General features: G+C 41.6%; 2 protein-coding genes across 5 annotated transcripts; one reads left to right on the top strand and one right to left on the bottom strand.

The window, feature by feature from the left end:
- Positions 1-1,905: 1,905 nt before the first annotated feature.
- LOC113509232 (regulator of G-protein signaling 20) lies at positions 1,906-10,961 on the bottom strand. 4 transcript variants are annotated; one of them, XM_052894378.1, is made up of 7 exons: positions 10,826-10,961; positions 6,328-6,428; positions 5,737-5,745; positions 4,929-5,018; positions 4,455-4,516; positions 3,151-3,317; positions 1,906-2,735 (listed from the first exon to the last, which is right to left on the bottom strand). In XM_052894378.1, exons 2-7 carry the CDS (start codon positions 6,426-6,428, stop codon positions 2,472-2,474), a joined length of 693 nt encoding a protein of 230 aa, XP_052750338.1. In that variant the 5' UTR covers positions 10,826-10,961; the 3' UTR covers positions 1,906-2,471. The 4 variants fall into 4 exon arrangements, with proteins under 4 accessions (XP_052750338.1, XP_052750335.1, XP_052750336.1 ...); XM_052894375.1 differs by lacking the exon at positions 10,826-10,961 and adding an exon at positions 10,646-10,765; XM_052894376.1 differs by lacking the exon at positions 10,826-10,961 and adding an exon at positions 10,372-10,727.
- Positions 10,749-11,372, top strand: LOC128200547 (protein FAM117B-like). Its single transcript, XM_052894314.1, has one exon. The coding sequence runs from the start codon at positions 10,749-10,751 to the stop codon at positions 11,370-11,372; it is 624 nt and encodes a 207-aa protein (XP_052750274.1).
- The last annotated feature ends 1,715 nt before the right edge of the window (positions 11,373-13,087 follow it).

Genomic DNA, 13,087 nt, shown 5'->3' with positions numbered 1-13,087 from the left:
TTGTAAGTAAACAGTCACTAATTGGCCTTTGAAGATTGCAACACCAAAGACTGCCACATCCATAAACCTCCAGGGACGACGACGACGACCAGGGAATTAGTGGATGCAGGTGGCTCAAGATCGTTCTTTATTGCAGTCTATGAGGAAGGCCTGTTCAACAGTGGACGGACAATGGCTGAGATCAGATGATATATTTTATTTATAATCAGTACTGAAAATAAAACACCAGCTCTATGAACTTTCCAATGACAGTATCTTTATTTTTATCATCTACATTTAAACAATTCTAAATGGCCCGGTCAAAACCTAACACAGCCATCGCTTCATCATTGGTTTTACATTGGAAGTTTATTGTTAGTTGGCCCCTTACACGTTGAATATTCAAAATTCCTTTCTTATTGTTCACCAACGCTATGTAAATAAAGAAACTATCTGTAAAATTTAATGATCTTAGATGTAGCAGTTTCGGCTGTGATTGTGATGTTGATATATGGGTCAGTCACTCGGCATATATATATATATATATATATATATATATATATATATATATATATATATATATATATATATATCTGACTCGGCAAATGTTGTTTTACCATATACATTATTTTCTTTTTTTTTGGGGAGGGTCACCCTTATATGCACACAAAATTTCATTAAAATCGGTAAAGCCATTTCGGAGGAGTTTGGTAACAAACACCGTGACACGACAATTTTATATATTAGATATATATCTTTTATATGTAGATATATATCTTATTGGGTAGGTCTGAGAATCGGCCAATATCTATTTTTCATACCCCTCAATGATAAGGGTGCCCCCTAAAAAAAAAAAATATTTTTTTATTTTTTTGACAAAATTTTTTATTTTTATTTAAATATGATTTAGCATTGAAAAATACATACAACTTCAAATTTTCACCCTTTTACGATCAACCTCTGTTTTTTAAGCGCGATTTTTATATTCCGCAATAGGGTTTCAAGATGGCAATCGAATATAATTTTCATGTATAGTTTATAATTACAATATGCTTTAATTATATCTTTTTTATCAACTCTCACCGGTCGATAATTGATCAACTAACAATCGATCATTTACATTACGGAGTAGGGATGAGGGCGAAGCCGGCCTCCTTTCTCTCACTCTCTTTACAGTTTTCGTCCATTTTTTTTTTGTTTTTAACTTGTCTAGATCGTAGCGGTGATTGTTATACGTCATTATATCACTTTAACTTTTCAGTGCAACTCTCATGTTAATTTTATTCTCATAGTGAATTTGTTATTTTTATGTTGCTATTAAGTGGTCATTTGTATTTTGGACAAGGCATGACCATAATGTATATGGCAAAACAACGTTTGCGGGGTCAGCTAGTATATATATAAATGATATTTCTTAAGTTTATTTATTATAATTAAAGAAGTGCTATAGAATAAACTTTAAATGTCGTTTCTTTGTTTACAGGTAAGATATAACTGTAATTCATTGTTTTAATATGATTAGTGTTATGTTATAATAAAGTTTTAATATATTAATAAATTTATTTTATTAATAATAAAATAAATTTATTTATTAATAAATAAAGTTTTTTTTTTTAATTTATAAAAAAAAAAAAACTTTATTTGTTTACAGAGAAACAATTTCTAGTTTATTTTGAAAACCCTTTAATAAATTGTTAATAATCTTATATTCATTTATTTCAACAGAACTTAATGAAATGTAACCAAGATTTAAAGAATATAAGAAATATATGTATATTAATTAATGATAATTCAGTATGACAATCTAAGCATACGAAGTTTTTCCCGTTTACATTTTCGTAAAGTTCTGTTGGGGCACGTTGTAAATCACCTTGCATTGCAGCGGCGAGGACTTGCGCTCACGGTTAATAAATAAAACGAAACAACTTTACATGAACAGATTTATTCGTTGACTCTCCGGCAAACTTAATTGGTCCACCTTTTATTGCTTCTAACTAGAAAGTGCATTAAGAAGGAAACGGGGACAGGGTGTGGGCGGCGGCGGCGACGGGGGAGGGTGGCGGGGGCGACGCGAGCCACTGGCACAGCACGGGCTCGACGGCATGCGAGTGGCCCCGGGTGAGTGCCGCCGCGTCCTCGCCGCGCCGGAACCGCGGCCGGGCGCTGGCGGCGTCCGGACGGGCCGCGCTCGGCCACTCGGGGGACATAGCGCGCGGAGGCGGACGCAGCCGGTGGACCAGCGAAGTTGCCGCGGCGGCTGACCGCGCGCGCACCTACTCTTACTTAACCTAACTATATACAAAATTAGTACCCGTTTAGTTAAAGTATGTAGAGACTATATACAGAATAGAAAATACTCTCTGCGAGGACGCTCTGTGGGAGTGTCCGTCGAGGGGAACCGACGGACCTCTGGGGTTAGAATCGTCTAAGTCGGAACTCGCGGCTCGCGACTCGCGCTAAGTACGAGGTGGCCTTCGCGAGCGCAGCCAGCGTCACTGCGGCGGCGCGGACGGCGCGGAGGGCGCGGAGGACGCGGCGGGCGCGGACGGCGCGGACGACGCGGCGGCCGCCGGCGACGCGGGCTCGGCGCTGGACAGGCGCGCGAGCGTCTTGTAGAGCGGCGAGTTGACGAACCGCGGGTAGGAGTCGCGGTGCATCAGCGTGTAGATCTGCAGCTGCGCCTCGTCGAACGTGTGCGGCGTCGGCTCCACCATGTTGCGGTTTACCACCTCGCGCACGCGCGAGTCCAGCGACACCTGCCCACCAATGTTACAACACCGTTACCACTCTGCTTGCTTACCTATTCTGTTAATAAATGTATATATAATAAAGGAAACTAGTGAGTGATTCAGCTTGCCCTGTAACAAGCGTAGGTATAAGGGCATACTCGTCTATTTCTCACAATAAATAAATATGGTTGTGCTACAACTTCCTTCAATTTATCCTAACATTCGTTATAAATGCCAAAGTGAATTTGTTTACTAAAGACCTAAATTTCTGAATAGATTATGATGAATTATAGTATAGAGATAGATACGACCCTGAAGACGGTTATAAACTACTGTTCTGACAAAATATATATATAAAATATAAGAATTATTTTGGTGAGCTCGATTGCAATAGGTTCATAAGATTTGTAAATATGAAGTATAAATACAGGTAGCAGTGTACCTCTTTAGGCGACAGAATGGAGATGTAGTCCTCGTAGATGAAGCGCGCCTTCTCCTCGACGGCGTCAGGGTCGGTCTCGCGCTTGAGCTCCTCGCACGCCAGCCAGAACATTATATTCTCCTCGGAGTACTCGCCGCGCAGGAAGTCACGGAACACCTTGCGGCCAGCTGCCGGAACGACAACTACGTCAGTACCCACTACCAACTGGCATAGGGGGGAAAAGATTGTCAGTAATATGGACTACCAATTCCATTGCTAGAAATATAACCTGTCAGCTTGATCTCCCCACTAGGACCGCGGACACGATTCATCACGATGGGCTAACTGACCTACATTTTCATTTTCACCTATCATCCTTCATTAGAGTCCCGCCAGACGGGGGGGGGGGGGGGGGGGGGCGTTACCATTCCATTATTCTACATAAAAAAAAAAAAAAAAAAAAAAAAAAAAAAAAAACCTCAAATTATACGAGTTAAAAGTTAAAATTAAAACGTTAAAAGTGATACTAATTAGTAAATAAAAAATAAATAAATGTTTAATTATTGTTAATGTAATGAGGATTATGCAAATATTTATATTATTTATCGAAATATGAAATATATATTATAATTGTAAATATAATTACAATTTTCGCCCATTTTTGTTTAATGGAAAACATAGCAGTAGTTAGTTATTATAAAGTAATTACTTCCAAAATATATTCACATATATTTGTGATTCGTACTTAATAAAAATAATAATGCTTATTTTTTGCGACCATGCAAACATACAATATTTTTGTAAATAAATGTCATTTCATCCATTCTTTTGTGTTTATTTCTCTATCTTCCGCCTTCATGATAAATTTATTTAGAAGTTATCTCTCTACGGAAATATTGTACATTAAGAACTATACAGCACCTTCGAATCTTTCGTCTTAGTCACGGTCGCTTTATTATATAACTAATATCAAAATTCATAATTTTTACATTTAAAAAAAAAAAAAAAAAAAAAAAAAAAAAAAAAAAAAAAAAAAAAAGAAATAAAAAACGCCTGTACATTTTTATTATAAATTTAGTATAACGTAATTGCGTACTAATAATCTAAGATTTTAAATAATCTTTTATAAAGATAAAAGATTTATCATCTTTTTTCGTTCCCGAACATAGTCTATGGTCGCCAACCGAAATAAATAAATACGGAGCAACTTCATGGTCGCTTTACATTACTTATTTCGGTCGTGTTTTGCTTAGAATACGAATTCAAACTGAATGTTCCACGGTAGCCACTCTGCACTACAGAAAATTATATTGTGTGTGACCGACCTGCACTCCGCATGAGCCTGTCGAACGACTGCCCCCAGCTCTGGATTTCCTCTAGACTCGGCCTGGAATACACCAACTTGTGAACATTATAATTTAGCGGGCCCTGCCGCCTCTACGGAGGACTACTTAATAAATCATAAAATAGCTGGTGAGGCTCGAGACAAGCAATAGAATACAAATTGGCTAGAATATTTTTAAAAAAAAAAAAAAAAAAAAAATTAATTCCCCAGTTGGACGACGCACATGTGTCCTCGTGAGTTACCGTACATGAAGACTGAGGGAGGCATTATACCTCTATACCCTGTAATGTCACTGTCATATTCCATCCTACAACCAGCCACCTGTATGCTATCGATTTAGAATTTTGAATACTTTTAAACTGTGAAAATTAAATGTCGTATAAGAGAATATCTTAGTATACGAATGGCTGTGCCGTGTTAGTGTTAATGGCGAAGCGGTGAGTAGTGTACTAACGGCGCATCTCCGTCGGGCAGCAGCGGGTCGTGCGGGCCGGGCTCGCGCGGCTTCTTGCCCGGCCCGCCCTCCGAGCCGCGCGCCGCCAGGCTGCAACCACACACACCTGCTATTATTATCACTGCATCGCTCTCCATTCCAGTGCTCCTATTGTCTAAACGCGACCGACATTACTTATCATTCTTATATTTAAAGATAATGGTGGATTTTCTTCAGAACGAGACTGTAGGAGTCTCTACTGTGGACTGGTAAGTAACGGTAAAGGTTAAAATAACAAAAATACATAGCACATCGGTAGATATAAAGTGGTGTGTTGTGAAAGGTTTAGAACATCCAATAGGTTGAGCTTTTATATTTGTCATACGGCGGACCTATCCACAGAGACAGATTATAAAGTTTTGTCGTAAATGATTAATGGTATTGCAGTGTAAATCGAAGGGTTTGGAGGAGTTTGGCAAACCGTACAATTGTCTAATACGCTACGGCTCTAGTAGCCAGTAACTAGGCGATTAATTTGCATTTTTAACAACTAAGATCTCGAGAAAAGCATTCAAGAAGATGACCTACTACCTACTGCTATATTTTGTTCAAAATATTAGCACTAAATAAAAATAAAATTACTATATGAAATGATAAATCACGAAAAGATGCAGTTTAATTAGAAAAAAAAATATGATACTGATCCGTGAATGCAGTAGTGTGGCGAGGTAGCGACGCGGAGCGGGGGCCGCTCGTGCTGCGGCGGTGCGGCGGGCGGCGCGGCGCCGGCCGCCAGGGAGCCCGGGGCCGCGGGGACCACGCAACTTACCATTTAGCCCTGCGTTCAAATAAGCTATAACGTAGTAACGTAGTTAGCGGATAATCCTAATGGACAAAACGGACGAATGAAAGGCGACAGACTATGGTGTTGCACTCACTGTCTCGTAATAACTATCTTTTATATGTGTGTATCTGCCTGTATGTATGTATGTATGTGCTTGAGAGAGAGCAAAGATAGGAGCCTCAACATGATCCTCAACCTATCATTGTCCATAAAACCCATAAGACAATGTTCATCAAATTAAAACTCTATAGTTAAAAGGACATTACTTTGAATGCCGTTTTGAATTTCTGACTTTTCAATTATAGCAGGCAATGTCGCTGTATTAGAAAATTATGCTGGCCATTATAGTCAAATATATTGGATTCAAATGGTGTGGGAGCAACGAGGATAAGTGAAGTGTTACATTGACCATGTCCGCGAGTCTACTGGTGGCTGCGTCATTAAACAAAGTAGCCCGCAACGCTTGCAGCTCTGTGTTCCGCTTTAAGTAGTGAGACAACCGCGAGTTGTGGTCTATACGCGACAATGTGAGGCAAGTGACGAGCGGCCGGGGCGTGCGGCCGGCTGTGTACTGACCAGGAGCAGGAGCAGCAGCAGCACCAGCACAGGCAGCACGGCTTGGCGGCGGGAGCGGGCGCGGGCCGGCAGCCGCGCGCCAGCGCTGACAGGCTGCACATCTGCAACACGACAGTGCAACACATGACACGAGTGTCACCCGCCTCCACCACCCCGCCCCTCGCTCACCGCTCACCGCTCACCGCGCCGCCTGCGTATGTACCTAGCCACGGCTTTATTCGATTATAGTAGTATAACTACATAATAATGTAGTCTTTCCATCCTATTTTACTATTACCATTAAATTACATGCTAATCAATGCTTGTTTTATTATATATAAAAAAAAAAAAAATTACCTCTAAAAATGATGAATAGAAAATAATGAATAACAAACAAACTCAATTGATGTAGTGGTAACGAGCTGCGAATAAATAATGCCCTAGTTGTATTATAATAGGAAAACACTGATTTCCAAAGTTCTCAAATTAATATTTTTATACATCTGGACGACACAGTATACTCTGTCATATCCATGGTACCGTCACCTATATAAACAAGCGATAGTTTCGCTTTACATCAGGTAAGCCGACAGCTTGTTTGGCATTCTAAGCTGCATAAAAAAATCTAAATTGTTTCTACATTGGGCTTCTGTTCAGCTCAAAGAATTAGGTGAAAGGCCCGCAACAGAAATGAAATATTGAGTGAAACATGGCCACGAACAATATCCCCTTGAGGAGAGTCTGTTATTTTAATAAGATCTCTCTCCCGTGATACACTGGCACACATTGTCCCACACACGGTTGAAATAGGTCGCGCGCCTCGCGCAGCCCGGCCGCCCCAGTCGCCCCAGTCGCCCCAGTCGCCCCAGTCGCCCCAGTCGCCCCAGTCGCCCCAGTCGCCCCAGTCGCCCCAGTCGCCCCAGTCGCCCCAGTCGCCCCAGTCGCCCCAGTCGCCCCAGTCGCCCCAGTCGCTCCAGTCGCTCCAGTCGCTCCAGTCGCTCCAGTCGCCTGCCGCACGCAACCATTGCACAGGAACACATTCTTAAACACATGCCTACAATTGTGAATAATTAAATAAATAGTCAATAATACTAACAGACTGTAAGCGTTCCACGAAGCATATTGCCTACTTCTTCACGTTCAGTGATTTACATCCCATTCATTAGAAAAAAAAAAAAAAAAAAAAAACAATAAACGATCGTACAATGTTCCTATTCTGGAGGCGACTATATAAAGGGCCCAAACACAAATATATTTTTACCTATCGAAACATTAAAAATTGTGTCCCACAAAAAAAAAAAAAATCCGAATTCAAATGTGACTAAACCAGTTATTTTCCGACCAACTTTTCTTTTTTAACCGAATTTCTATGAAACTAATCTGTATTAATATCCTTTCAAAAAAAAATCCTAACAAACAGTCGAATTGAGAACCTGCTTCTTTTTAAAGTCGATTGAAAATAGGAATTGTACGTTTCGTTATATAATATTTATCGTAAATTACAATACTGGGGGTACACCGAACAGCCAGCACTACAGAACTAGCCGAGATTGAAGACATTTGGTTAGGTATTCGAGTGTAGCTAGGTACTGGAACGAAATATTAATACATATTATAATTGTGAAAGTGAGTTTGTTTGTTTGTTACTTTATAGCACCTTAACAGCTTAAGCAATCTCTAAGCAATTTTGTATCCACATACTGTACAGGATAGAGGTTATAGGCTACTATATATGCTGGTCAGTAGACACGTCGCGGGCAAAAGTTAATATTATTACAAATACGAAATTTTATGATAACTAATGGGTGTTTGTTAGTCTCTTAAATAATAACTACTAAATGAAATTGAAAGAAAATTTTATAATATATATTTACGCGTCATACAATGCCAGCTATTACTCTCAAACAAAACAGAGCACGTTATTACTGACTCTGGGACACGACGCACATAGGTACGAATATGTATATTGAAATATATTGTATATATTGTAATGTATATTGAAAAATAAATAAATAAATACATGTTTATTAAAAAATATACAACAAGTAGCCCTGACTTTACTTAGGGATAGGGCCACCCTGTTCACCTAGCAGTATAAAATATACTTTACGACCTATTCTCTACCTACCAAATATACATAAAATAAAATTATACATTTCAGAGGATTGCAACCATAAACACCGTGACATGAGATTTTTATATACAGAAATTTTATTATTTCAGTATTGCATTGTAGAACACTGTACTAGGTACAGTGTGTGTACAATACACGAATACAAATGTTATATTTATGCAGAAACAGTAAATATAATGTTAAATCCCATTATTATTAGACATTAAAAAAAAAAATATTCACTACTGAGATAATAATAACATTGCTGTAATCTAAGCAATAACATAGTAGGATTGATAATAATGGGGATTAGTAGCCCCATTGCTAGCACACCTTGACATGTCAACCTCCTCGCAGTTCCCCCTGGAAACCATCGTGTTCTAATTCCCATCGCGATGAACTAACTGACCTGCCTTTTCATCTATCATCCCTCACTGATGGCCCGCTAGCGTATATTGTTAGCACAGGCGGAGTAAACATTCCATTATAATCCATTAAAAATAATAATAACATTGATCTGATGGTGTTGAGAGACCAGCAGATAACAAGATTCCCGAGAATGCACAACAGATGGTTGGTAGGTCGCGATAACAATACGCTGGTACATGGCCACCACTAAACTCTTACGAGGAACAAAACAGAGCACAAAAGAAAACTGAAAATTATGCGATAAACGCAGCTAATTGTAATCTCTTGATAATTATAGTTGGTAAAACAAAGGTAATCAATAATTATATAAAAATTAGACGTGCAAAGCGGATGACCAGAATGTGATGAGAGAGATAACATACAAAATGTGTGGTCTATAAGTTGGAAACCTTTGGCCATATATATCTTAATCTGTCTGTGGCGTCATAGCTTTCAAACGGATGAACAGGTGCAAGTACACTGAATGTTCTATTAAAGAAAACATTCAATTTGATAACTGTGCCGTAGTTTTCTCTCAACTCCTCCCCAATTTATTGCCAATGTCCATAACATGTTATTGGCCCGAGTGTTCAGGTGCTCCAACAGCTGCATATAAAGCTGGATTTGCAACCCGTACACCAATAGTATTACTCTGAGTATTACTCCATCGTACCCATCTACCACACCAAGTGTTTGGATGCCAATATAACCTTATCCTCGAGTTCATTACAGAATTATACGTCTCTAGCGGTACCAGCGGGAAGACAAGATTGGAATGCTCTTGCATATGGGCAGAGATGCGTACTGACTGATAAAAAGTGCCTATATTCTTTAATTCATTGGTATTTGTGATACAATCTACTTTTAAATACAGTACATGTGCATACACAACACAGTGGGTGGTTCGTCGGCCTACTTCAACGCTGCGTTACAGTGAAACAGTGATGTGAGGCGGTGCACGCGTACGCGTAGCGGCGCGGAAATGGCACATGCGAGACGTGAAGTAACGCGAAAATAAACAAGAGTTTGTTTGGAGGGTAGTAGGTGAGGGTCGCAGCGAGCGGCCGCGGGAGGAGAGCGGACAGCGGAAAGCGGAGCGCCGCATGTATTTATAGTCCGGGCGCTCTCATTGAGACGCCTGGCCGCGAGCCGTGGGCCGCTGGCGGCGGCCGCACGGTGTTTACTGCGCGCGGCCGGCCGCTGGCCGACGCTATATCGGTGCGGCGCCGCCGCAGCTGCAGCCGCCTCTCGATTGTAAACAACACGGCAACGCAACGCGCGCTCTATTCACGTTATGGATTCGGCGCGCTCCTCGTGTCCACACTGCCCTGCCCTCCTTCTGCATCTCGAGATAAATAGTAGCGACCTGCCCAGTGATGCGTTTTGCATTGAGTACTAGTTGTTTATATTGTTCGATGCGAAATTATCTTTCTGAGCAGCTGAACAAGGGCTGAACAACACTTTCAGCCCTCGTTACAAAAACTAGATACTCCAGGTATTACGAAATAATCATGATGTACATTCTATAACTGAGACGACTGTACCGTTATCATGCTGCTGGGTTTCATCGGTACCACAATGTCCTATCAGGTCGAATTACTAACATTAGCATCACTGTTTTGTTTATAAAGCATAGTGAACATCAGTACACAGAGTCACTCATAACTATTTAGGCAGAATATTTGCCAACTTGGCTGCACTTGACTGCTGTCCATTCAAAAGAATACATTCACGGGCCGTCTCCAATACTATAACTTTTTTCGTATAGAAAAAATTTTCAGATTTTCAGTTCTTCATCAGCGAAGCTCAAACACAAACCTGGTCGATATGACCAGAGCACACACTAGTGCTGGGGGAGGCAGAAGAAGGGCTCGACACGATCGACAGAGCGCGCGCAGCACGTGTGCGCGAGGCGCGACACATGCGCGCGGCGGGCGGCGGGCGGCGGGCGGCCGATCGATGCCGCAGCACGACCAGGGCGGCGGCGGCGCAGCTCACCTGCCGGCGACGGGCGGACGGGCGGAGCGGCGGCGGGCGGCTCGCCGGCCACGCCGGCGCTAGCGGCGGCGCGGGCGCGGGCGCGGCATGCGGCGAGCGCGCGGCCGGCGGCGGCTGCAGGCGCGGCGGCGGCGGCGGCGGCGAGGGCTGCACGGGGACGGGCCGCGGTCGGGGCGCGACTGAGCATCGACCGAACCGCCGACCCGCTCTCCGCCCGCCGCCGCCGCCGCCGCCTCCGCCGCCGCCGCCGTCGCGCAGCCGCACGGCCTCGCGCCTGCGCGCTGCACACGTCCGCCGCCGCCGCCGCCGCCGCCGCCGCCGTCGCACCGCACCGCACCGCACCGCACCGACCGCACCCGCCCCACTGAGCGCTCTTCGAGCCGCGGCCGAGCATTGTCTTCGTGGTCTCATCGACTCTTACCTGACAGAAGTACAAGATACGCTTCAACGAATATTAACTTTCAATTATCGATATAATAATAACAGTAACAGTGGGTTTAGACTTTTGTATTTGGCGCTTGGATATCAAGCAATCAAGATCTTTTAGACGGGTCTCCTCAAACTCATAAATGTCCTTTGCGATCTTATGACGCCATTGTGGTCAATGCATAGCAGGTTCTTCTCAAAGTTCGCCGATATGCTATTAGAGAGCAAATGACGTTTAAGTACGTCTCGATATTAAAGATGCTACCCCCGGAATTACGTTTTTCCTTCGAGAATTCCGTATTGAATACATTTTTAAGAAGCCAGCAGTCATTCATACGGCACATTTCAGCTGAACGTGACCAGGCCACCTACGCCAATTTTTATTAAAATGATTTCAATCCTAAGTACTGATGTCTGACTCTACATATACGGATCTCAACAACTCAGTCTACTTGCCCCGCCAGAGTATACCGATAGTGCAGGCGAGGTTACGAGTACCATTTCATCTTCACCTATTAAAAAAAAATCTTCCCCTTATGGAGCTTATATTCAGCAGCGGACAGTAAGAACTGAAATAATAATAAAAATAATATTAAAAAAAAAAAAACCAGTGCAGTGCACCTTGCACCGCGAGCAGCTGGACTTCAGATGAATTATTATTGACGAGTATCTATAATCGGGACAATACAGTGAACAGGCCATACTACAAAACACCCGACTACGTCGGCGGGAAAGGGATCATCAGTAGTGGGCTCTTATAGCCCTAGTGCTAGACATATACCCTATCAGATCGAGCTACATACGAATTTTTGTAAAATTCGTCACGTTGGGCTAACTGACCTTTTTTAGGTATCATCGCTGACTGGTGCCCCGCCAGCGTATGCCAATAGCCCTACCACAGCGGGGTTACTATTTCGTTATCACCCATTACAAAAGACCTTATTCGTCTTACTAATAAAGAGTTAAACTTGCTGTAGACAGGTGTTCGATACTTGATTGAAAGTCACTACAAAAGCGTGCACTACAAAACATTTGTTTATTATCTAAATAAAAGAAAGTCTAAGTTATTAAAAAAATAAAAGACGTTTATCTAATATATAAAATTCTCGTGTCACGGTGTTTGTTACCAAACTCCTCCGAAACGGCTTTACAGATTTTTAAGAAATTTTGTATGCAGGTAGGTCTGAGAATCGGCCAACATCAATTTTTTTATACCCCTCAATGATAATGGTGACCCACCTCTAAAAAATATTTTTTTATTTTTTTGACAAAATTTTTTATTTTTATTTAAATATGATTTAGCATTGAAAAATACCCAAGCAAACGACTTTTGTACAAAGTCTCCCTCTGGTAAGCATCTTTCTGCATCCTAATGTCTGTATCTTCATCTTCAATCTAGTGTAGGTTCAAAATTCAACATAATTTAAAGTAAATATATACTTACTTTACTCTTCGCATTGGGAATGTAAGGTAAGGGAGGAATCTGTTGTTATTAAATAATATCAAACAGCCTCGTTTCTATATTTTCTTACGTCGACTTTCTCACGGCTCCTGTTGAAATGCCAATAATTAATAAACTTCTCAGTTAACTATCGATGTATTCAGTTCAGTGTGACAGCATAGGTACTCTTTTACGAACTTAACGGGTTATTATTAGAGCATTTAAACCTTAAATTTACCAGAGGGAAACTACATAAAACTCGTCTGCTTGGCCAACTCCAACTACTCATGGTCCACTCCTCATTCTTGCGTCCTGCAAGTTGTGTGTGTATGTGTGTGGTTGTCCTCTGATTTGAAGCGTGAAATATAGCTGTATGAATTCACTGAACTGATTTA

This window comes from Galleria mellonella, unplaced genomic scaffold (genome assembly GCF_026898425.1).
Source record: "Galleria mellonella isolate WM207_F2 unplaced genomic scaffold, CSIRO_AGI_GalMel_v1 utg21, whole genome shotgun sequence".
NCBI lineage: Eukaryota > Metazoa > Arthropoda > Insecta > Lepidoptera > Pyralidae > Galleria > Galleria mellonella.
The sequence above is the reverse complement of the archived record's forward strand: the minus strand, read 5'-3'. Positions and strand labels throughout refer to the sequence as shown.

What these genes read in the sequence shown, in the direction of transcription:
- LOC128200547 (XM_052894314.1), top strand. Translation starts at nt 10,749, where the DNA reads ATGCGCGCGGCGGGCGGCGGGCGGCGGGCGGCCGATCGATGCCGCAGC.
- LOC113509232 (XM_052894375.1), bottom strand. Translation starts at nt 10,750, where the DNA reads ATGTGTCGCGCCTCGCGCACACGTGCTGCGCGCGCTCTGTCGATCGTG. An exon ending in CTGCCCGACGGAGATGCGCC is followed by an intron (nt 4,517 to 4,928) that starts GTTAGTACACTA and finishes GGTGTATTCCAG; the next exon opens with GCCGAGTCTAGAGGAAATCC. An exon ending in CCATTCTGTCGCCTAAAGAG is followed by an intron (nt 2,736 to 3,150) that starts GTACACTGCTAC and finishes ATTGGTGGGCAG; the next exon opens with GTGTCGCTGGACTCGCGCGT.